The sequence below is a fragment of the Astatotilapia calliptera genome, chromosome 16 (assembly GCF_900246225.1).
Source record: "Astatotilapia calliptera chromosome 16, fAstCal1.2, whole genome shotgun sequence".
NCBI lineage: Eukaryota > Metazoa > Chordata > Actinopteri > Cichliformes > Cichlidae > Astatotilapia > Astatotilapia calliptera.
In genome coordinates this window covers 13,160,450-13,184,182 of record NC_039317.1, presented here as the reverse complement: position 1 = coordinate 13,184,182, position 23,733 = coordinate 13,160,450, and the positions used below count along the sequence as shown (strand labels likewise).

Sequence of the window (23,733 nt, the reverse complement as noted above, 5' to 3'; positions counted from 1 at the left end):
GTGCATTAAACAGTGGCCCTAACGTGAAGCCTGTTTTCACTGAGAGCTTGTCTGTATTTGCTTTTATTGGACTATTCGGCTGGGAAAAAAATGCTTCACATGGTAAATGCTGAACGAGAGAGCATTATTTAAATTTTGTCACGAATATGATTGTCATAATTATTATTTGAACTTTATTTGGGAGTTAACAGGTGTTAAACACTCTCCTCTAGTTTTGCTTCTGTATGACAAAAGCTTTGTCTGCTTTGCTTTACTGGTCACCTGTCTTGAAATTAAAATTGTTTTGGACATGTGATCTCACACTGTAATAAAAATTTGTGAATGTACTCTGTGCAACTTTCATGTAATTATTTTTCTTTATTAACACACGTAGTTAAACTCCATAAAAGGACTCCGTTATAAAAATGGGATGCATTTGAGATGAGAAGATGTATGAGCAGTTTTCTTAAATTATTATTTCTTAAATAACAAGAAGAAATGAAGTAAAGGGGTGGGGTTGTACATGCATCTTTTATTTATCAAGAAGTCTCTTTTTCGTCATCATATGTCCAAAAATAACAGGAAAATGCAGATTTCTGTCAAATAAGCTAACCCAGAAGCCCTGCTTTTACTGTGTGTGGACTGATCGCACTTAAACATGTAGTCAACCCACAAACGCCACTTCTCGGCCAGGAAAAGTCCTGCTAAATGTTTCCGAACATTTAAACACTGGAAAGTCCAGAAGTGCTGTTTTTTTTTTTTTTTTTTTTTTTTCTTAACTGGTATTACGAACACAGAATGTTATGAAGCAGGAAAAGCACTCAGCAGATCTGTACATAATGCTCCTTGGTGAGAAATACTGAATTGAAATCTATTTTCTCTTGAAGAAAATGAGGTTTTATCCTTTATGATTGAAACCTTTCGAACAGCTACAGTTGTGTGGAAACTTTTCACAGGACTCAGGTCCTCCAAAAAACTAAGTACACCCTGAATGCTTCCATAGGAATTAAGTAGCAGCTAGGTGATGCTAATCAAATGCACTTGATTAACTGATTAACATCAGCAAGTGTGAGCAGCTCTTCTTTCTAAAAAGAATATGACAGCATGACTTAGCTTTGCAAAGTTGCATCAGAACAAACCACAGGAGTTCTGCAACAATGTCCTTTGGACAGATAAGACCAAAGCGGCCATAATGCACAGCACCGTGTTATCAGCATAAATCTTTCATACCAGCTGTCAAGCACGGTGGTGGAGGGGTGATGATTTGGGCTTGTTTTGCAGCCACAGTACCTGAGGACCTTGCAGTCATTGAGCCAACCATGTACTCTGTATACTAAAGTATTCTAGTGACAAATGTGAGGCCATCTGACTAGAATATAAGCTAAAGCTTGGCTGAAATTGCATACTCCAAGTGGACAGAGATCTCAAGCACAGCAGCAAGTCTACAACGAAATAGCTGAATTTTTGTTGTTGTTGTTATTGTTATTATGACCGAGCCACAGTTCAGACATCAAGCTGATTAAAAGGCTACACAGGACCTTAGGAAGGTTGTGCACTGATGAATAATGTAATGATGCAGTAATGTAACGTATATGTAAGTCATATAGAAAACAATGACTAGTTACTTCTGCAAGCCACTGAATCGTGGGGTGTATTTAGCTTTTGAAGGACTTCATAGTCACGTGACAACTTAGTTGAAACGTTTTTTCTTGCCTGCCATTTCCAAATAGAAGAAAAAAATTAACCATTCATTGAAGTTTATGTTAATATTGTTGTCATTAGCCTTTCAGCTAATACTATTTACCAATAAAATAAAAAATTAGTAGTCAAATGGGATTTTAAGGCAAAGGCACTTCTTCATATGTAATCCGCACATATGGAGGTTTCATTGGCAGATGCCAGTACTCAAAGTTGTAGTAGAGGTAGAAGCTCCTTTCCAACACGACCGTCTCAAAAGCCTCCAGCAGACTGATCATGGCATCTGCAAATGTCTGGTGTGGCCTAAATGTGTGGTAAAATTTACGGATGTCCAATGCCAGATTTTTCAGAGCAGGCTGTCCGAAAATGGCGCTGTCATTGCCGAGGTACGTGGGCTCTCCGCTGTACAGGTAGATCTTGGTGTAGTTGGTCTGTGATCGGCTGGATAGTTTGGCTCCCAGCTCTGTAAGCTTCCTGTATGTGCGGTGGACAAACTGGGAACAGTCATAGGATTCGAACCACACCGTGGCGTTGGGGCTGGGGTCAGACCGAACTGCCCACGTCTCGTAGTAGATCCCAGTCTCGTTGTCCTCCTGCACCCAGCGGGCCATGTCGTTGAACTGCTGCCCTGGAGAATTAAAGAAAAACATGTTAATACCAGAAAAAAAAATGGGTGTGAAGCAGAAAGTCCAAGAAGACAAGAGTGTAAAAAACATTTTATATGTTCGAGGCATTTAATTCTTGGATGTGCTCTAGCTCTCCCTGGACAAGACAAGCTATCAGTCACAAAACCAGAACTGCCTGTTTTGGGTTTTGGAAGCTATCCAGGGCCTCCTGAAGCCAGTGAAACAGTCAATGCAGAATTTCTGTTTCAACATGCTGTCTTTCTACAGTTTTCATGATTACCAAGTACCCTGGATGTGTATCTGACTCAATACAAAGTACAAATTTTGTAGTTTTACAACTACAAAAGCAAAATAAGCTGTTTCAGGGTCATGCTCTGCAGGATATATTTGTAGTAAAATCCACATTATCACCAGTCATATCCACTGATGATGTAACATATCTAGTTTTATCTCGGCTTCTCTGTGCACAGATGTCAAGTCTTACCTGTGATTACTCCAATTTTCTCTAAGGTGCCATTCTGTGACCAGTGTAAATCATCAATGCCTTCAAAGAAGCAGGCAGCTCCCTGGTTGCACCAGAAAGGTGCGTACATGTCTTGTCTGAGGTGAGGAAAAGTGCAGTTGCCCAGCTGAAACAGCTCGTACCACTCCATGGTGTAGTTGGTTCCTGTCTCTGCACTGCTGAACCCAACAGCATCATGCATGATGTGCTGTAAAGAGAACAGAAACATACTCTGGTTTTATGTATGTGTGTGTGTTTCTATGAATAATGTAGCTGCAGCTTCACTTCTGTTTTAACAGAGGGAGTATTTTTATTAGCCAGAACACAGCGGCCCCTTCACTTCTGTTTTAGAGAATAAAATATTAAATACGAAAAGAACAATGTGCCCTGGTGCTTTTTGCTTTATCCCTGACTTGTAAAAAGACATTTCAGAATTCAAATTACACACTTACAAACTTTCCCAGCAAACTTCCATACTTGAATTCCCACACTGGAGTCTGCAGCCGATACACCGAGATGGTGTCGCTGTCTCTCATGTAGGGAATCCGTCCATCTGGGTCTCCGGTGGGGCAGAACGGATAGAGAGCTTGACAGTAAGAGTCCACATCAGGCCGACGATCGAAACGCCTGTGGGTGACATGAGACACGTCAGATGGTTGGTCAAGGTTAAAGTCACTGCGAGCCCAAAGCTACTTCATGTTGCTCTACAAAAATGAGCATATTATCCTAAATAATGTTATTTAGGATAATATTTCAACTCAAATATGAACTAGCTGTGACACTGTTTTAATTTATACTAAAATGTAAATAAAATTGTTATAATTTGGAAACCTCAAAAAAAAATTATTCACAATACAACTTAGAAAATATATCAGACGTAACTGACAAGACTGTACCAATTTAGGAAAAAAAAATTGGGATGGGGGCAACAAAAGGCTGGAAAAATAGGTTAACAGCTGGAAGAACATTTCGCAGCTAATTAGGTTAAATGGCAACAAGTCAGTAACATAATCGGGTCAAAAAGAGCTTCTTAGAGAAAAGTAAAGACGGGGAAAGGTTCACCAATCCCCAAAACAAGGCGTCTACAAATTGGGAACATTTTCAGAATAATGTTCCTTAGTGTAAATTCAAACTTTCAATCAACAACACACAATATCATCCAAAGATTTGGAGAATCTGGAGAAATCTCTGTGCACAAACACCAAGGTCAAAACTCAATACTGAAGCACTGCATTAAAAACAGGCATGATTCTTTCATGGAAATCACTGCACGGGCTCAGGAACACTTCCAGAAATGCATGTCTGTATCACCATACCATCCACAAATGCAGGTTAAAGTGTAGAAACAGCCAGAAATGCAGCAAAAATTTCTGGCACATCCACTTTAGATGAACTGCTGCCTGCTGATGACAGAAGGTCACAGAGCCATTACATACATTTTTGTGGCGCGTTTTTGGAAATGTATGAAACCCACTCCACTAATTCTGCTGCACAACTGAGATACTCCAAATTCCAACATTTTTAAGTCACGTGAACGTACCACGAATACTTCCTCGGGTTGCTGTCTAAAACAAGGCTTTATTGGGACAACAAGAACACACAAAATCACAAAATGTCTTCTTAACATGTCAGTGAACGTGTAACATCGGAACAGACACGCTTTCTAGGAAAAAAACATAAAAGTTGCGAACTTTGTACTGATCAAAACGGACTAAGCGACCATTCGTAATTGAAAACGAGGTTTATTTGATCGTCTTTTCCAGTTTTCTTCATTATCTGTCACATGATTTAACGCTAAAGAGCGGAGTGAACGTGGAAAGGTGTGCGGTCTTTATACCTGTAGGGTACGGGCCACTTCTGCTGTCCATTAATCCTGAACTGAGCGACGACGTGCAGAAAGAGGAGCAGTTTGAATCCCAGAACGACCTCCGTGTAAAACATGTCAAGGCCGTAAAAAAACAGCAGTTACGAAGAGGACTATCTTCCCATGACTCACCGCCTCTAACTTCCTCATTACAGATCACATGGTTTTGTTGATGATACCAAATCACATGACCACACCAGACAAGAATATGGGGCGCCGTTTGTAAACTGAAACACGCTGAAATTAATGGCAATTTTTCCACATTTAGCTAAAAACCTTTCTAAAACATGTTTTTTGAGTCATGTTTTTTTTTTTTTTTTACAATATTTACCTAAATATTTGTAACCTTTATATTTAAAACACAGTTTTAGCAGTTCAATCTAAGTATTACTCAATTATTAAAAAGCTGTAGTGCTCAGGTGAGGACACACGATGGCGTAAGAGGGCGCGTCAAACTACTTTTTAAAGCGCAGAAGAAGAAGCGGCATCCGGGGGCGTTTTGTCCGCTGACAGTCCGCCATGCTCAGTCTTCTGCAGCACTGTGGTCGCAACTTACTGACAGCTAGGACCCTCCAGACCGTGAGCAGCAGTTATTATTCAGCGCAGATGGGCAAACGCGTGGCTGTGGTGCTGGCGGGCTGCGGCGTCTATGACGGCAGCGAGATCCACGAGGCCTCCGCTGTTTTGGTCCATCTGAGCAGAGGGGGTGCGACTGTAAGTGTGACACGCTGATTTTATCTGCCGCTGCCCCTGGAGGGAACACATCAGAAATGTTCATTAGCTTCCAGTTTGTCCGCTTCCACTTCTCCGTGCTGGGCAGTTTCTACGATTTTTGCACTTTTTATTTGCAGTCCGACCCGTGAGCGTCCTTTGACCTCTACCTGTTAACCAGACTGCGCACAGTGACACGAACAGCCTTGCAGAATGTTTTGTGCAAACTGCTGAATAATAAACGACTGAAATGCACCGAAGTATTTAAAGTTCCTTAACCTCAACAGTTATCTGCCCCCAAGAAAAAAAACACCCAACTCTTAGTAAAGCTTATCTGGTCCGCCATGTTTATTTATTTATTTTTTGCCAGTAAGTATGGTGTGCTATTATTTGTGTAGTAAATGTTTCAAGCTGTGTTGGGTCTTTTAGAGTAATTGCTGAGGGAAAATGCTGCACTCTGCTGAACAAACTGTGTCCTGACATAACAAGATTTTTGCTGCTGACACCATCATTTTCTCCATTATTCCCAGAGAAATTAAGTTTTCATATTTGACAAATGCACCAGTACTGATATATGTTTTATAGCCGATAACAGCCTTCACTGGTTAAGCAGGAAGGATGCCACATCTGAGTTTAATTGGTTGTTTCTTATAAGGCAACTCTTTCATTATTTGGACGTTTGAAAGGGTCCCTGAGGCAGCCAGTTTGATCAGTATATGGTCCTGTCTGAGCTGCTGATGGGTAGCTTCAGTGAAATGTGAAGGCCCGTGTACTTTCAGCAGCTCTCTGTACCGGCCTTAAAGGAATGGTTTGTAAAAGTCCAGAAAACGGGCCCAGAGAGCGTGATAGTGTGTCCTTTTTCTTACCAGCAGTGCAAACCTCTAAATGGCCAAGTGACTTTTCCAAGCCTTTCAACTCTACCTATGTGTGCAGTTAAATCTGTTTATAAGTGTTGCAGTTTTGGCTGGAGCACTCTGAGGAAATTAATTCAAAAACGTATCACATTAACTTAGAGCCTCTGAGTGGAAGCATCCACCTGGTGTCTATTTAGCGCTCTGCATGTAGAGGTGCAAGCTGACCATGATGGGATTTTAATTTTATTTATGTTTTAATGAGACTTTTTTTAGTTTTGAGGCTTGAGGCGTTTCTTAATTTCTGTTAGTAATATAACCAATCGTAACCCTCCAGCTGGACTAATCAGTCACCAAAGCAACTGGTCAGGCATATCTCATAACAGAAATTTTTGTCCTGCCTATTAAAAGGTTTGGTGCTCTTCAAAGAGCCACCAGTAACAGAAAAGCACACATACTTCAGGTAACCCTCTATAAGACATGCATTGAAACACTTTCTTCCCTCGTGTGTTAGGACTTCTGTTTAGTAATACTAAGTGGTTACAACTATTAATATCACTATATTATTGTTATTACTACTTTGATTGGTGTTAGAGAATTTCTCAATTATGCAACATGTCTTATTACTGCACATTACAAGTTGCTACCTTGCTACAAATTGCACTCCTTAGAGTCCATACCTCATATTTACCCTACATATTTAAGGACCTAGCTAACCCCTCACAACAACAATGGTAGATAAATGTTTAAAAACAGAGCTGCCTTCATCCCGTGAAAGATTTCTCTTTTTTCCTCAAGGACAGAAATGACAGTTGGGACTGGAAATTTTCTCAAATTCGTCTTACAAAGTTTCATTTTTCAGGAATTAACATGGAATGACCCAGACACATGTCTCAAGCTTACAAGAGTAGTCATCAGTCAAAGGTCCACTATGAGTCAGGGAAAGTGTTGCGAAATGCAGATATTCTTAGGTTTTGAAATGCTGCTCTGACAGAAGTTCTGTTGAGTTAGCTTCAAGAATTGTGATGTTAACAATCATTATTAGTTGCCTGGTGTGCTTTTTTTTGTTGTTTTTTTTGTTTTTGAACTCGTCTCTGCTGCTTTTATCACCTCCAGGTGAACATGTTCGCACCCAATATTGACCAGATGCATGTGGTAGATCACCTGAAAGGTGCGCCTTCTCAGGAAAAGAGGAATGTGCTGGTGGAGAGCGCAAGGCTGGCCCGTGGAAACATCCAGGATCTGTCTAAGCTCAGCGTGAAAGAGCACGAGGCTGTTATTTTCCCAGGTTTGTGTTCATATGTATTTCGCTGGTACAATCGAAGCCTACAGAAAAAAGATGTTGGGAAGGTCTGAGTAAGGTCGAAACTGAAGTTTGTATTTCTGGCTTATGTACATCCAGACATTAATCACACCTCTTCCTCATTTTTGGTGTTTTACAGGCGGCTTTGGAGCTGCGAAGAATCTCTGTACGTGGGCAGTGCAGGGCAAGGACTGCTCTGTAAATGACGAGGTCAAGGCTGCTCTGCAGGCGTTCCACAGCGAAGGCAAACCCATCGGCCTCTGCTGCATCTCACCTGTGCTGGCTGCCAAAGTGATCCCTGGGTGTGAGGTCACCGTCGGCATCGAAAAGGACGACAAGTGAGAAATGCAACATGGACTTCCTTGTTTGCGTTCTAAATTTGGACTTTTAAATGCTGCAATTGTTGTGTGCAAACTAGAGCAGGGCGATATGGCCAAAAATATTTATCACGATATATATTTGAAAATTTGCGATAACGATATAACCGACGATATAATTGATGCGAGACAAAATACAACTCCACAACATTACTAGCGCAAAAAGACAACCTTCCATTTATTTTCACTTAAACAAGAAGCTGGTTTTTATGTACATTAAAGCTTTATAAAAATGTAACAGTGCAAATGCAAATTCCTTGCTGAAAGTTTAACCAAAAGGCATTTCCAGTAGAAATGGGCTGACATATCCTGAGCACAACCATGTATAATATCCACTGAAGTTAAAAAGAGGTGCTTTGCAACATTAAACTGCAGTGTGCAGTACGTATTTTTCGGACCATAAGGTGCACAGGATTATAAGGCACATTAAGCGAAACAAAGCAGTCAGATAAATCAAACTTTATTAAACTCATTCTTCTTGCTTCCTCCACTTCTGTACCATTGATTCATTAATGTTGAATTCTCTGGCAGCTGCTCTATTCCCATGTTGTTGCAGTATGACTAACCTCGTATTGTGGATGGATTATCTCAGTTGTTCTCCTGACTGAAGTTTGGTCCGTTTACAGCATCCTGCCATGCGATTGCATTTGTCTCTAACCATGAAGAACCTTCACGTTAACTTTTATAAGTGGAAAAGTGTTAGTGTTTGTCCTCCAGCTTCACTGTTTATGTTATGCTAACATAGCTGTGTCGCTAGCGATCACGTAGCACATCATTATATACCAGCTAGCCCAACTTCAATAACCCTACAAACGTCACTGCTGTTTAGTTTCCTGTCTTCATTTATGTTGGAAGTGATAGCAGAGCTGTACGTTTGATTTTTTTTTCAGAAATCTCTCAGTCAGAACATGCAATATCATGCTTAGGTAACTAGCGAAACTAGCGAGCTAACTTCCGCTAGCTTCCTGCTAACTTCTAACTCCGTTAAATGTAATAACTTTTGTTTTCATGGATGCCTGGAAGTTAAACTTTATAGTTACACCTGGTAAAGCAGCAATGCTGATCGTTTTATTAAAGATGAAAGAATTTAGACAGTTTTTAACTCTCAGTGATGCTGCAGTGTTGTTTGACCTGAAGCATACTGAGTTTAGGACCCAGATTACTCCCAGATTTAAGAGCATCTTAGTCTGACAAATATGACAATAACAACGGCCGCTTGCATGTTCTGCAAAAAAATGTGCTTTGTTGTGTATCTGACGGACAAACACCAAACCAGTTCCACATCACGGAAGTTGCACCATTTTTACAAACCAATTCTGGTTCATCTGTTTCACTCAACAATCGGCCATGTGCGTATGAAAACAAAGGCACTGCGCATGCGCGTTTTACTCCCATTCTATCGCGATATTTCATTTTCCTATCGTTGCCTAACATTATACCGGTATTACCCTGAACGGTATAATATGGCCCAGCCCTAGTGCAAACAGTTGTTTCCAGAGACTACCACGTGCTGGGCGTGGGCTTGTTTACAGCCAGTCTGCCTGTCCTGTTGCACAATTTCTTCCTGTTTCCATGACAAATTAATTTGATTACAGTGTTAGATTTTTAAAAAAGGACTTAGGAGAGGATCCGTCTTTGTCAGAGTGGTGGCTGACTGACACTTGGACCAATTGATCGGTTGACAGATGTCAAAGCCAACAATCAGTTGAGATCATGATTTTGTTTACAGGCAAAATAATATTATAAAATTATTTTAAAAAATTAACAGAATAGAAGAAAAAATGTACCATGTAAACATTTAATCTGGCCGATGTCTTCTTGCAAGTGTGCTTTTACATAAATGTGGCTGATACCAGTAACCAATGCATGTTTCAGTAGATATCTGATTTGGATGCTAGTTATTTTTCCCCTTTGTGCTGGGTAAACAAAGGTCTTTCTTATAAAATATTGGCTGTTTTGAGTGATTTAGCTCTTCAACACACAGTCTTTGACCGTGTCTACATGCCTAAATGTTGCTGTAATGTGATTGGCAGATTAGATATTAGGTAGTTAATGAGTGAGACCCACTGGTGCACTGTGCAGGATGCTAAATATTTGATTGACAGGACAATCACTGGTGTGTTTGTGTAAATAGGAAGCAAAAACTGTTGGGTTCTTTCCATGTTAAGGTGGAAAGTCCCTCTGTAAATGCAGTTTGCAGGCATAATTGATGCATCTCCAAAACATATAAATAGAAATTTCCAGTTGTTAAAAGCAAAACCTCAAATGTTCCTAAGATGTTTGCAGAAATCTGCTTTGAGCAGCAAAACATTAAGTAGTGCCTCTTCTCCCCCACCTCTCAGGTATCCAGACACCGCTGACACTGCAGCGGCCATCAACCAGCTGGGCTGCAAGCACGTGAGCAAGGGCGTCGGCGAGAGCCACGTGGACGAAAAGAACAAGCTGGTCACCACCTGTGCCTTCATGTGCAACGCTCCGATCCACGAGATATTTGATGGAATCGGATCGATGGTCCAGGGCGTCCTGAAACTCGCCTGAGTGTAATCAGTAGAAGGTCGAAACAAGGAAAAGACTTTTGCAAGCTGTGCGGTAGATGTCTGCTGAGCTGGTTGCAGAATGGTGTTGAAGTGATTAAAAGCACTAAAAGATAATCTAGAGTAGCAGAACTGAGCTCCTTGTGAGCTGAATTTTTGAGTTTGCGTGTCAGTTTTACTGCTGCTGTCGTGGCTCCGCCCCACATCTGTCACATTTTAGAGAATCAGCTGCAGGTGAGGATAATGTTCTCAGAAACAAATAAATAAATAAACGAATACAAGAAAAAAGGTTCAGTTTATTTCTGACCACAGAAGAGAAAAAAGTATGTACAACATATTTACACGGTTATTATTTAATTCGTACTTTCTTGAAAAGAATACAAAGCTTCATATAAAGATATGTGTGTAATTACAAAATCCTCATTCTGTCCAGGTGCTCTTGATTACTTGTCATTCTCAGATATGAACCCAATATTGAGCAATCTGCCACCCTTTCAATGTTTCCTATAACATCAATGACCCCCTCCACTCCCTCTGTGCACAGCACAGACGAAGCATTCACACTGAACTTATCCACCAGGTGCTTCAGAGTCAGCGGCTTCCGCCAGTGGCCGTAGAAAGTGTCACATCTGGCTGTGTAGCTCGGCCCCTGGTGCGTCGCTATCTCGACCTCGCAGTACATCTTGTCAAAACTGGGCAGGTTATCTTCCGGCGTCTCCAAGCTGACTTTGCCCAGGAGCTCCTTCAGAGCGGATCGGCCGATTTGAGCGTCGCCGAAAGACGCCACGGTCACCTTGTTATCCAGCAGTGCGGTGCAGGCGTTGAACTGGAACGAGTGCCTGGCTTGGTGTTCTGTGGCAGGTAACGGGCAGTTAACGTACTTGGATGGAGGCACCCGAAGTGTGACATGCCGGATCTGGCTGAGGTCAAATTTGCCGACTGCGTTTTGGAGCTTTTCCCGGGCTGCTAGAGCTGCATCGACAACCCAGTGCATCCCGAGGTGAGCGGGGATGCGTTTGAATGCCACGTCCTGATCTTCCAGAATCCATTTATATGCTCTCACAGCAGAATCCGCCATAGCGGAGGGACTGTAGTCTTTGTAGTAAACACCAAGCCCTCTGTCCAAATCCAGTATGGCTGGATTTCCCTTCAGTCCTATCTGGGCCAGCCGAGCGGCCTCTAGGCCTCCCCGAGCAGCGTTTCCAATGTGGAGAGGTTTGGTCTGTGTGGCAGCGTTGGCTAAAGGCGCCCCAGCAGAGGAGGCTGCTATGGCAAGAGCATGAATGCACTGTTCAGGGGACAGACCGAGGAGCTTAGCCGAGGCTGCAGCGCTGCCCATCACTCCAACAACACTGGGAGGGTGGAATCTGAGAAGCAAAACAACAAGATTTACTCAAGCGTGACATAGTGATTCTGATTAACTGGAATCACTGCTTCATTAATCAAACAGTTCATATGTATTTTAATCATCAGTTTAGTCATTTTTAAAGGTTTTTGTGATTTCTCCTTATAAGGTATTTTCATGTGAGCACAAACCAGAATCCAGTCACCACATCCACCTCTGAAACCCAAAATGAAACCAAAACTGTTTTCTTGGCTTGACAGCACTAGGTACTGGTGAATCAAATGCTCTAGTCTTTCTAATCTAAATGAGCTGGAGAATAAATTTATTCCAGAGCTGAAAATATTTCCAAACTTGATACCTTTCAGGGATGTTGTAGGCTTCTTTGGAGAACCTCAACAGTCTGCCTTGAACTTCAATGCCAACATTGAAGGCTAGCAGGAGATCCAGACCAGAGGGCTGGCTGGGAAGTGTCTCTGCCAGGGCCAGCAGCGCAGGTAGGACAGCGCCCGAGGGATGAGTCGCAGGGTGCCAAGTGTCGTCAAAGTCCATGGAGTGAACCTAATAGACAGTCAGGCAAAGACGTGATCAGGGATCGAAGCAGAGCTGGATCATAATTCCTGTTTTCTGCAGATTTTTGCTTTTGTAGAAATCCAAACTTACAGCGATGCCATTAACAAATGCAGCGTAATGAGGAGGCAGAATTATATCTGATTGACCCCAAACGCTGCTCCTTTCCCGCGATGTGAACAACTGGAGGCACATTAATATGAGTATAAATGACATATCAAAAATAACTAGCAGCAGAAAGAAGATTCTAATCACAAACCGGACTATTAAAGAAGTGCAAGACTTGACTGGATAATCAGTCATCAACATGTTATGGAAAACAACTTAATAATTTGTCAAGATTGCAATCAGGGCACAAATGAAGCAGGACCGATCGTATGTAAAGGAAATCCACCGATGAGCAGAAGAGTATTTTAATTTCAGCTGCACAAACAACCTCTGATGAGCCCATATAAAGATTTTTATGTGATCACTGACAATAGATACAAAGTACTCATGTATTACTAGTTTCTGTGTAGAATTAAATGAGCATCTTCTACATCTACCCACATCATAAGCAAATATTTGTCAGCAGTTGTTTTTGCAGTTATAGGGTAAATGCAGTTCACTGTACCTGACTGTACTTCAGAGCCTTATTGAAGACAGCTGTTCTGGTTCCTAATAGTCCGACACCGAGGGTGTCCAGCATCATCCTTTTGCTCCTGTTAATCACACCATCTGTCAGCTGTGAGGTGTTGAGGGCATGGATCCCAGCTCCAAAGCTCTCTGTGATACCCTGAAAAACATTCCACGGGGCTAGTCAGTTCAAATCATGCAGACCTCCAGAGAAGGTGCAGCTTATTGTGGCTATAATCAAGTTAAGATGCTAAGCTATACTGCAGGTCACCAAAAGCCAAAAATACTTTCCAAAAGGTGCCTTTATTAAAGCTCATACAGCAACCAACAGTACCTTGCGAAGCATTGTTCAGTCTTCACAAGCTCTTCAAGTGACTAAACATCCAAGCATAGCTGGCTTTTATAATTACTCTGTCTGAGGGCTGGACTGCCAAATTTCCAAAGTGGCTAAAAACCCACTAGGATGAGAAGTGGGAACTTTCGCAATGACTCAATGCTGTCTTTTCATTTATGCTGGTTGCCAGTGCACTGGGGAGTCTGCACAATCTGCACACAACAAAATCTTGTGACAGCTGATTTTGAAATTGACAACATTTTCTGTGTTTTAGTAGGCACACATGATTCAATCACACGACTTAAAATAAAATGTTGCCCCTAAAACTGTAAGACTGCTAAACTCGATCCCACAGTAACTATATTCATCCTACATATGCAATTTTCTTCTGTCCAATTCAATCTCCTGCTCCTCTGGACACACACCCTTATGTACACTTTATAACTCACAATGTAAATAACTTGTGCAAGTGCACTGATCTACTGCTCAGACTCATCTTATCAGCCCTCAGATATATGCATTACATATACATAAACTCATGTTCAGTCCAAACATGCAATATGCTTATTCTTGTGTCCAATCTTACAATTCAATTCAATTTTATTTATACAGCGCCAAATCACAACAACAGCCACCTCAAGGCGCTTTATAATGTAAGGTAGACCCTACAATAATACATACAGGGAAAAACCCAACAATTGTGGGTTATATATTTATAGAAGCATGTGTGTGTGTGTGTATATGCAGATATATACTGTATGTGAATATGTAGTTGTGCACATCCACACACATACACTAATTCAACTTTCATAATGGTGCCCAGTAATGGAAATTCATTGATGTGCAAGGGGAAGTTTATAAATGCAGAAATGAAATAGGTGAAAATCACGTGATAAAGAGTTTTTCATTTTCAGCCGCTGATTATTGAACCAAAAGCTGTGGCTTAAGTTTTATTGTTACCAGTCGCTCACAACTGCAAACCCCAAATCTCCATCTGGTCCAGTTTGCATATAAACGTGGGCTTATTAATGGTTATCACTGATTGTTATTTGTTTTCCGGGTAAACTCTGATGGTAAACCAAAGTCTTTGAAGAAATGAAAGTGAAACAAATTCATCCATTTCATGTAAAAATGAGGAAAACTTGGTTGTGTTTCTCTCTTTTCAAAAAGATTAGTTTACATGGAAGGGCTTAATTATGTAATTCCATAATGTGCTTCCTTTCCAGCTGCTCTTTTTGTATTATACAGATTAAGCTGATACACTATGTAACATTTTGCTCAGATTTGTGTAATTATGTCCAAGATAAAGCTGAATAAAACTTTCTACCTAACTAAATTAAAAAAAAAAGATACTGTGCTCTTAAAAACTGCAATAACATAAAAATCTATAAGAACAAGGCTTTGGTGGATCACTCTCCCTGAGACAGGAGGTCCACGTGACTGTGACTCTAATGCTCCGTGCTTTCACAAAATGGTGCAACTTTGAAACTTCCTAAATGTCACCCATGGCCAAAATATCCCACAACACACACTCAAGAAAATCACCACCAGCAATATCATAAAAGAAGCAAAGCAAATATTGCACTGGATGATTATTAAATGTGTTTCTGGCATATTTTTGCTTGTAAGTGACTTAATGAGAACTTTAGTTTGTAGACAGAAAGTCAGTCATTTCATTACTATAGTTTAAGTTTAAGATTTGTAATAAGTTAGGGGTTATATTAATGTTTTATGCATCTATCTTGCATGTCACATAGTGCAATGTGACTGATTTCTCATGTATATGGCAAGAATTTTAGACACTACTTCCTCTATTGTAGCTTAAATGTTTTTTTATAGTGTTTGCCCATGATTGATGTCTGGATTTGTGTTCACTGACTGCTCTGCCTTCATGTAATTCTTGGGACTGTGTAAACAGCCTGCCATGTCTGATTCTCCTAAGATGTTGAAATTGAATGTGCCTTGTGTTGTTTTATGTCTGGCCCCCGAGACTGGCTCAGGTTTAGTATAACATGCTCCTGCACAACAATAAGCTGGTTCTCTGCCTAGATTACACTAGAATTACAGTTATCACTCCTTCTGTTTGGTTTTTCTCATTTTCTCATTTTGTTTAGAAAGTATACTTAGGTATCACAGGTTTGAATTTATTCTTTTAAAAAGGTTTTACTCAATTAATAAATTATACCCATCAGAACCTTTTATCTGTGACTCAACCCTCCCCACCTGGATCATTCATGTTACGTTCTTCCCCCTTCGGCTTGGGCTGCTCGGGTCATAGCACCACTTTAGAACCACTTTGTGAAAGAATAAAGTATGAAGTGGGATAGTAGTAGACCTGCATTGAAGGAATATGATGCAGTGCTGAAAACACTGATTAAGAACTGTTGTTTGAAACGACTAATTACAGTAATTCTTTCCTTCTTTAAATGGCTGTTAGAGAGCTCTCTCTCTCTCTCTCTCTCTCTCTCTGTGTGTGTGTGTGTGTGTAAGTTACTAATTAGCATTTAGAATTAGGTTAGGATGGTTAGACCTTAAAATAAAAAAAAAAGCGATACAGTTTGTGTAATTTTGCTTCTGTACACCACCACAGTGGATTTTAAATCAGCATGTGATTACAGTGCAGACTTTCAGCTTAAATTAAAGTGGTGAAATAAAAGGACTGTATTAACTGTTTAGGAATTACAGCCATTTTTATACTTGGTTCCCCATTTCCAAAGGTTCAAAAGTGACTGGACATTTAAACATTAAACATTTAAACATTTTTCTTATTCGTCCACAACAAACTAAGACGTGGTGCTGATTTCAAGTGCTGACCTTTTTTGGGTATCTTGGAATGCTTGGTGTGAGGTAAATACAACTGAAGGAGGCCATTGTTAGGCTGAAAAATCAACCAATAACACAACAAAATAAGACAATAAAAAAGGAAGGCTCTAGTGAGCTCAGAAACGTGAAACAGCGTGGAACACAACAGAAGACAAAGGATGTGGATGACCACAGAATTCTTTCCCTGGTTAACAAAAACACCTTCAAAACATTTGGCCAAGTCAAGAACACTCTTGTGGAGATAGGCTTGTAGATTTCATGTAGGGATCGACTGCAAAAAATGTTCATCCAAGTGTTAACAAAGTTCCTTACATGTAAAATTATGCTAGCCTCTGAAAACAAATAACTGTGTATAAAAATGGCCATAATTTCTAAACACTTAATGTAACACTTTTGCGAAACCTCTTCAATTAAAGCTGAAAGTGTACACTTCAATCACATCTTAATTGTTAGATTTAAAATCCACTGTGATGAGATACAGTGACAAAACTCACTAACAAAATGTTATGGCCCTAACTGTAATTAATATGTGAGCATGCGCTGAATGCTGGCTGCATTTCCTTTGCAAATGCAATGGGTGTCACTATTTCCATATTTTCCAAACATCTTTTTAAGGGAATGACTTGGACCAGTTTCATAGTCTCTGGTTTGTGTGTGATCCTAATGGATTTGCATTCATTTGGAGAGAAAAAAAAAACACCCACACATGCTGTAATTTTATCACATCGGTATTTGCGCTACAAGGTCAGGAGGAAGGTGACGTTTCTGGTGGATACATAGATTCTCTCTCTCTGTGGATGAGGAGGGAGAGCAGCATTGGCACTCTTCACAGTCATTCAATAGTTAAATGTTAATTCAGCAGTCACCTCCCGGTACGCACGCACGCAGTAAGCCCAAGCTTCATAAACGAGCTGCTGCCGCTGTGGTGTCTCAGTGTTTCCACTGATTCCACATCAGTGAAGCAGCTCAGAGAAGATGGCACTGGCGGACACAGAGCGCGGAGTGTCCAGCTGCGGGGATTCGGGCGCCCAGTTTTCCGAGATCATCGAGCTGAATGTCGGCGGACAGGTTTATGTCACCAGACACAAAACTCTGATCGCCGTCCCAGACTCACTCTTGTGGAACATGTTCAGCAAGAAGTCACCAAAGGAGTTGGCGAGAGACAGCAAAGGGCGCTTCTTCTTGGACAGGGATGGGTTCTTGTTCCGCTACATCCTCGACTATCTCCGAGACCTCAACTTGGTCCTCCCGGACTACTTCCCCGAGAAAAGTCGGCTGCAGAGAGAGGCTGACTTTTTCCAGCTTCGGGACCTCGCAAAACGCCTCAATCCCCGGGTGAGTAAAGAGAATTCAATCAGCGAGGAGATCAGCCAGAGCGACACAGAAGACGGCGGGCAGCAGTGCGGCTCCTCCGGCGGCTTGGAGACTTTACGCACCATGTCTGTCAGCGGAGCCATGCGCTCCCCGTCTCTGGACTCTAGAAAGTCCGGCTACATCACGATAGGATACCGCGGCTCGTACACTATTGGCAGAGACATCCAAACCGATGCCAAGTTCAGGAGAGTGGCGCGCATCACAGTTTGCGGTAAGACCTCTCTGGCCAAAGAAGTGTTTGGGGACACGCTGAATGAGAGCAGAGACCCGGACAGGCCCCCTGAGAGATACACATCCCGGTACTATCTCAAGTATAATTTTCTAGAGCAGGCATTTGACAAGCTGACAGAAGCGGGATTCCACATGGTGGCCTGCAGCTCCACAGGCACCTGTGCCTACACCAGCAACGATCCCAATGAAGACAAAATTTGGACAAGCTACACTGAATACGTTTTCTGTCGGGAATAACCAACACCATTCGCGCCACATCCGTGTAAATATACCTACATTTCACACCACAGAGGAATGTCTTCGAAGAGTAGTGCAGTTTCTGTGCTGATTGGTGACTTTTGTTAAGGAGTGACTGTACCATATTGCTCCATTATTGCCAGAAATTAGACACAAAATGCTCCCTCATCCCCCAACAAATTATTTTACACACAAGACTTTGTTAAGATGGGTTGAAAAGATGAAGCTGTTCTGAGGTTCAAAGTGAGCAAAACTCAAAGCACTGCAAACATCATCTCCATCTCATAGAACTGCATGTCAATGTTTCAGTCATGTCTGACTCAGTGCTGTGTGAATTGAGTGGCATCCAGGAACAGACCAGCAGCAATTAGTATTCAGTGTCATTGTGACTTCTAGGCTTGCTCGAGCACTTGTTTGGCCAAGTTTTGTATTATCTAATAGGCTCTTATAGCAGTTCTATCACTGACACGATTGTACTTGTATGTGAAGTGTTGGTAGAGTTGTATTTGTTATAAACTTACTCATTACAAATAAAGTCTTCTAACTCTGTTATTCTCAGCCATTTGCCAGTCATCCTACCTTCCTTTTAATGTCTGCACAAAGATTACACAACAACAAAAATAGTGGCATTCACCTCTCTCCAACCTTTTAAACCATCCTCAGTGGGGGAATCAAAGAGTCAGCCTCAAAGAGAGATGCCCTACACAGAAATCTCACTCCGTCATGGCAGTGGAGCCGCCAGCTCGACAAAATTTGTCACACAGTTTTAACCCAGAAGCGACGTGTTACAGAGTAGTGTCTCTGCTTGTCATTGCACTCACGCATGACTTACAAAATCCTGACTCTGAACTTTCCTTGCCTCCCACTTATTGTATCACATTTGCAAACTTCCCTTATAAGGTGCTATGTGCTTCCCAGTAACCTTTGCCCTGTTATACCCCCCCCCCCCCCCCCCCAAAAAAACAAAAACAAAAAACCAACAAACAAGCTCCACATCTGAAGAGACAAGCCTTTAAATATTGCAGGAGCATCCTTTTTTCCCTCCTACCTATCCATTTTGGTACACAATTTCATCAGCATGCAGCGTGGATGCAAATAGTGCAGCTGTGCACACATGATGTCATTATCATTTCAAGTGTAAATAATGAAAGGGTCCAGCTGCACACAAATAGGAGGGTTCAGTCCGCCAGGGACTGTGGATGAATGGAGATTCGATTGGTGTACCTCGGCTGTGGGGGACGGATTTTTTTTTGACTGGCCAGCGTACAGCTAGTCCTGGATTATACATTTCATTCAAAACAGACATGTAAAAAAAAGTCCCCACATTCAAGGCCACGGGTGGGATTATAGGAAATCGGGGGCTTACAGAGTCACAGTCTCTGTAGGGGTCCGGGACATCCACCCAAAGGGAACATCTTTGCTAAATGCATCACTCTGCTTCAATTTGGTTCAAGAATGTTGGAGAAAGGTTCTTTTCATGAGGTTGACAATTTAGACATTACTGTTTGTATATAAATGGTTCATAATAAATGCACTCTTAAAGATAATTATGCAGACAGGCTTTTCCATTTATGTAATTTTGTCTTTTCCTGTGTGACATTTAGATGTGTCACATCAGGAAAGGAACAGGTGACAAAAACAAAAGATGGCTCATGCAGGCTTTCTCTTGTGGCTCGCTGAGATACTGAACCAAGAGGTCATTTTTGTTATTAGCAATATCTCAACCTTTCCTACCGTAAGATATCTTGAGCACTTTTACTAAGTTAGCTTTACCTTTGCATGCACACCGGCTCACAGCTAAATTGGAAATGTTTGCGAATAAGCATGTGCATCCACCCCCAGAGTCTAAAAATACACTCCAGATATAACAAAGTGACACCGACTTAAATTCAGACCTGGCAAGTTAATCTGAAAAGAACAAATTCATTAAAAGAGAAGAAAAGATGGTGATATTATCAGAGCTCATAAGCAATGTTTATAGTGATGTTTGCTTGGCTGATACCAGTTTAGCTGCCCTATATTGTATGTCTCCTAAGTTAAGCCTGAGAGCCAAGTGATAGATACTTTACTTTGAACCATTTGTTATGAGTTATTCAACAAAGAAATCAGTGTAAATTAGGGAGAAATGATGCTGCACTCACACAGAGGACAAAGACATTAGGGAAAAATAAAGTCTCTCTTCCTAGGCTCAGTTAAGAAAAGAAAAAAGAAAGGAAAAATATGTGTGTGTTTGGGTGTGTGGAGCCAGAACGGAAACCGAGTCAGAAAAGAGCCATTAGCCCAGCGGAGACTAGTGAAGAAACGCTTCCATTTCAATTAATATTGTACAATCCTGTTCAGAAGGATAACTTTTCACATGTTATCACCCTTGAGAGGAAATTATGCCAGACCAGGAGTTTTTGAGGAGCAGTGTCCTACAGAACACGATAGCAGCTTTGCAACCCAGGCTCATTTTTAAGCGTAACGCTATCCATACTGCATGAAATCCAATCATATCTGTTGATTATTTACAGCTGGATGAACAGACGAGGGACGAGGCAGCCCGAATGAATGTGTGACATACCACAGCAATAACAGCTGCAGTTACTGGGACAAATTTTCACACACAATGTTATATAACTTACTACTGTGACTAAGATATTGTTACACAGCTGCATAAATGTAAATTATTTGGCTAAAAAAAGAATCATTTTTGTTTTAAATGATTTAGTTCCATCCTGGAATACAAAGAAGTCTTGGAAATCTTGGATGAAATGGTCAGGGCACACGAAAGATGTCTCATAAGATATGACCGCATTATCTGATACTAGTTATAAACATTTATGTGCTTTGAATTTGAATAAAGCTCACGCGGACCCTCGCATGGGTGAGTTCTGACTAATAAACAAATCTGGGAAAAGAGGTCAAGAGCTTATATTGAATTTCTTTCATGTTGTTTTTTCTCATTTTTTCTGGGAAGTTGAAACACACCACGCTAATAACTGCTCTGAAGTTGGGAAACACCCTGGATCAGTCAGCCATTCGTCATGGAGCTCTGCATAAAAACAATGATGGATTCACACCCACATTTACACACGGTGCAGCGCGAGCAATTTAGAGACTCCACAACACTTGCATGCCCAGGGGCCGTGGGTGGAAACCCACTCGGACATGTGCGGCAAACGATGTTATTCACTGCTACGCCAATCATTCAAGCTGTTGCAGCACGTGCACACCCAGCCCCACTCTGCACTTTGATACATTTTAGACAGAGAGCATAATTTTGCAATTCCCGAGAGAGGGCTCTTAGCTGCAATTTGAATTAAATGATAAGAAATCACAAAAGAGAGTCTTTTAGGACAGTTTTCACTAGTCTCCACTGTAATACAATACCCTATGCTGCTTTAGATTCTGGTAATGCTTCATTCAGGCTAGAGACAAAGTCATTTTAGTATTTTGTTACAAATTTTTAAAGGGTCATTATTAAACACAGAAGTCAGAAATCTAAAAGCGTTGCTCTGACTGTACTTTTCTTATTAACTCTAAATACATGAGAGAAAAGTGAAGAAACAACAGAAGGGGATGAAGACAATGATTCTACTTGGTGCTGCACTGGGGCAATAAATAAAGGCATGATGAGAACAATATGCAGTACTGTATGATGTATGAGATGGTAAACATGAATGACAGATACTGAGGAGGACACGTCCCATGAATGTGCTACCTTTCAGCGATGTCAAAATGAAATAAATGGGCCTTCAGGTTTTTCCCTGTGAGTGATGAGTGGATAACAGAGAACGAAGAAGGAAGGTCAGAGATTGAGTCAGGTGGCAGGTCAGCCACAGAGATATATGACTTTGGACTGTCAGAGATCATTAGTGCTCTTTCCTTTCTAACACACTTTCTTGTTATATTTGCTGTTCTCTCTCCGTTCAGCTTCCTGATATGAACCTCAGCAGATTGCTTGCATCTCCCCGGGACGCCTCCTCAATCGCTTTAGATCAAAGTCGGTTTCATTAGCACATCACAAACCTAACTCTGGACAACGGGCTTCATTATTCTAATTCAGCAAAACATTTTAAACTTGACTTCACAACGGGGGGATACGGATCCGTCGGGGCTCACAGGAGGATAGCGCTCCCTGCTATGTGAAATCATAACAGTGTAGCGTTTCACAAGGCTTTTGGAGAACTCAAGAGAAAGGGAAAAATCTACAAGTGAGTGCAGAAATAAATGATTAATTAAAAGCACTAGCAGCTTTCTTTTTTAACCAGAGCTTCTGAAGTCCACTTAAATGCTGCAGTGCTTTTTTTCTGCAGTGAAAGAAGAAGCTTTTTTCTTCCCATAAAAATGAAACATTTAATTTTGCTCAGTGTCTTTTCTACTGAGCACAAACAGAAAATAGAGGCATTCAAAATCTGCATGAGTAACAAAATAGAAATCTAAATGTGTGCGTCTACTTGTTTACATAGACACTCACAGTCAAGGCTCTTTTCTTCCTTGCAATTTTGTATTCATTGGACAGCTGAGGCTGACAGGAAATGAGGAGAGGGAGAGGAGATACGAGTCCTAACAAAGGTCCTTGGTTAAATCTGACAGGGAATATTGTAGTTATCTGACGGGCAGCTCAAACACCTGGTCACCATGCCCTGCAAATACAGTAATGGATACATAAAAGTCAGTCCAACCTTATTCAGTTAATGACTGAATAAAGAAAAAGAATGCTCGGGAGGAATGATCCAACTTTAATCTACCTTTTAGTCACAGAATACGATGTGATTGGGCATGAATTATTTTGCTAATTTGGTTTAATTACATTACACTGGCCTAATTCAATTACCATTTGGACCCACTTGTTTGATAGCAAATTAATTGAATCTGCAATTATTTGAATACATAACAGGTCAGATGATTTGTGATGGTAAAGGTCGTACTAGGATCAGTTCAGCATAAGGCGACCAACATCAACTGACAAGTACAGCCTCTTCCAAAAAACTGCAAGCAGAGTGCTGTAAAATATTTGAGCTTTATGAAACACAAAAAAACGTCATTCTATGGGGCCATAGCTAAAGGATTGAATGCCATAGTAGCAAATGACTCATTGGTGGGATCTTTTTTGCCATCATGAGAACAACAGTAGCAAAAATTATAAAACCATAAAGGCAGTAATATTAGATTACTGAGAGCAATATGGATTATTTATTTGTTCCACATGCGTACTTGTGTTCATAGGCACTAAATACCCAAATTACAAACTGAAAACTAACTAATGCTAACCTTGAAACAAAGCACCTGCTGCTGGAGCCACTGCTGTCGTTGTTACAACCAAAGCAACTCACTTCACATCTCTACGGAGCCCCGCAGGGGACATGGGAGAAAAAAAAATTAAGACGGACTTTTGCGAGATCTCGCAAAACTATCTCGGGATCTCGCAAAAGTTTTGCGAGATCTCGCAAAACAAACTCGGGATCTCGCAAAACAAACTCGGGAAAAGTTTTTCGCAACTTTTGTTTTAGCCGCAAAAGTTTTAGCTGCATTCTTCCCGTTAGCTCGAGACCCACTACAGCCGGGAGGAACACCGCTTTCCCGGCACATCGTGCCTCGACCTCCCGGTCGGCTTCGAGCCGGCGTCCGAAGAATGCGGCTAAAAGTTTTGCAAGATCTCGCAAAAACTTTTGCGAGATCCGGAGTTTGTTTTGCGAGATCTCGCATAAGCTTTGCGAGATCCCGAGTTTGTTTTGCGAGATCTCGCAAAAGTCCGTCTTAATTTTTTTTTCTCCCAT

The 23,733-nt window shown here is 41.2% G+C and overlaps 4 protein-coding genes across 5 annotated transcripts; 2 read left to right on the top strand and 2 right to left on the bottom strand.

Moving 5' to 3' along the window:
- Nucleotides 1-1,003: 1,003 nt before the first annotated feature.
- cln5 (CLN5 lysosomal BMP synthase) lies at nucleotides 1,004-4,849 on the bottom strand. The gene is made up of 4 exons (XM_026145611.1): nucleotides 4,643-4,849; nucleotides 3,258-3,432; nucleotides 2,788-3,013; nucleotides 1,004-2,305 (listed from the first exon to the last, which is right to left on the bottom strand). Exons 1-4 carry the CDS (start codon nucleotides 4,744-4,746, stop codon nucleotides 1,818-1,820), a joined length of 993 nt encoding a protein of 330 aa, XP_026001396.1. The 5' UTR covers nucleotides 4,747-4,849; the 3' UTR covers nucleotides 1,004-1,817.
- A 275-nt stretch (nucleotides 4,850-5,124) lies between these two features.
- Nucleotides 5,125-10,721, top strand: LOC113008074 (glutamine amidotransferase-like class 1 domain-containing protein 3A, mitochondrial). The gene is made up of 4 exons (XM_026145224.1): nucleotides 5,125-5,383; nucleotides 7,348-7,519; nucleotides 7,674-7,872; nucleotides 10,254-10,721. Exons 1-4 carry the CDS (start codon nucleotides 5,189-5,191, stop codon nucleotides 10,447-10,449), a joined length of 762 nt encoding a protein of 253 aa, XP_026001009.1. The 5' UTR covers nucleotides 5,125-5,188; the 3' UTR covers nucleotides 10,450-10,721.
- Nucleotides 10,722-13,355, bottom strand: acod1 (aconitate decarboxylase 1). 2 transcript variants are annotated; one of them, XM_026145221.1, is made up of 5 exons: nucleotides 13,307-13,355; nucleotides 12,971-13,132; nucleotides 12,451-12,540; nucleotides 12,149-12,348; nucleotides 10,722-11,812 (listed from the first exon to the last, which is right to left on the bottom strand). In XM_026145221.1, the coding sequence occupies exons 1-5, from the start codon at nucleotides 13,316-13,318 to the stop codon at nucleotides 10,855-10,857; spliced, it is 1,422 nt and encodes a 473-aa protein (XP_026001006.1). In that variant the 5' UTR covers nucleotides 13,319-13,355; the 3' UTR covers nucleotides 10,722-10,854. The 2 variants fall into 2 exon arrangements, with proteins under 2 accessions (XP_026001006.1, XP_026001007.1); XM_026145222.1 differs by lacking the exon at nucleotides 12,451-12,540.
- Nucleotides 13,356-16,873: 3,518 nt separating this feature from the next.
- On the top strand, nucleotides 16,874-18,529 carry kctd12.1 (potassium channel tetramerisation domain containing 12.1). The gene has a single exon (XM_026145223.1). It carries the CDS (start codon nucleotides 17,105-17,107, stop codon nucleotides 17,969-17,971), a length of 867 nt encoding a protein of 288 aa, XP_026001008.1. The 5' UTR covers nucleotides 16,874-17,104; the 3' UTR covers nucleotides 17,972-18,529.
- Nucleotides 18,530-23,733: the final 5,204 nt, after the last annotated feature.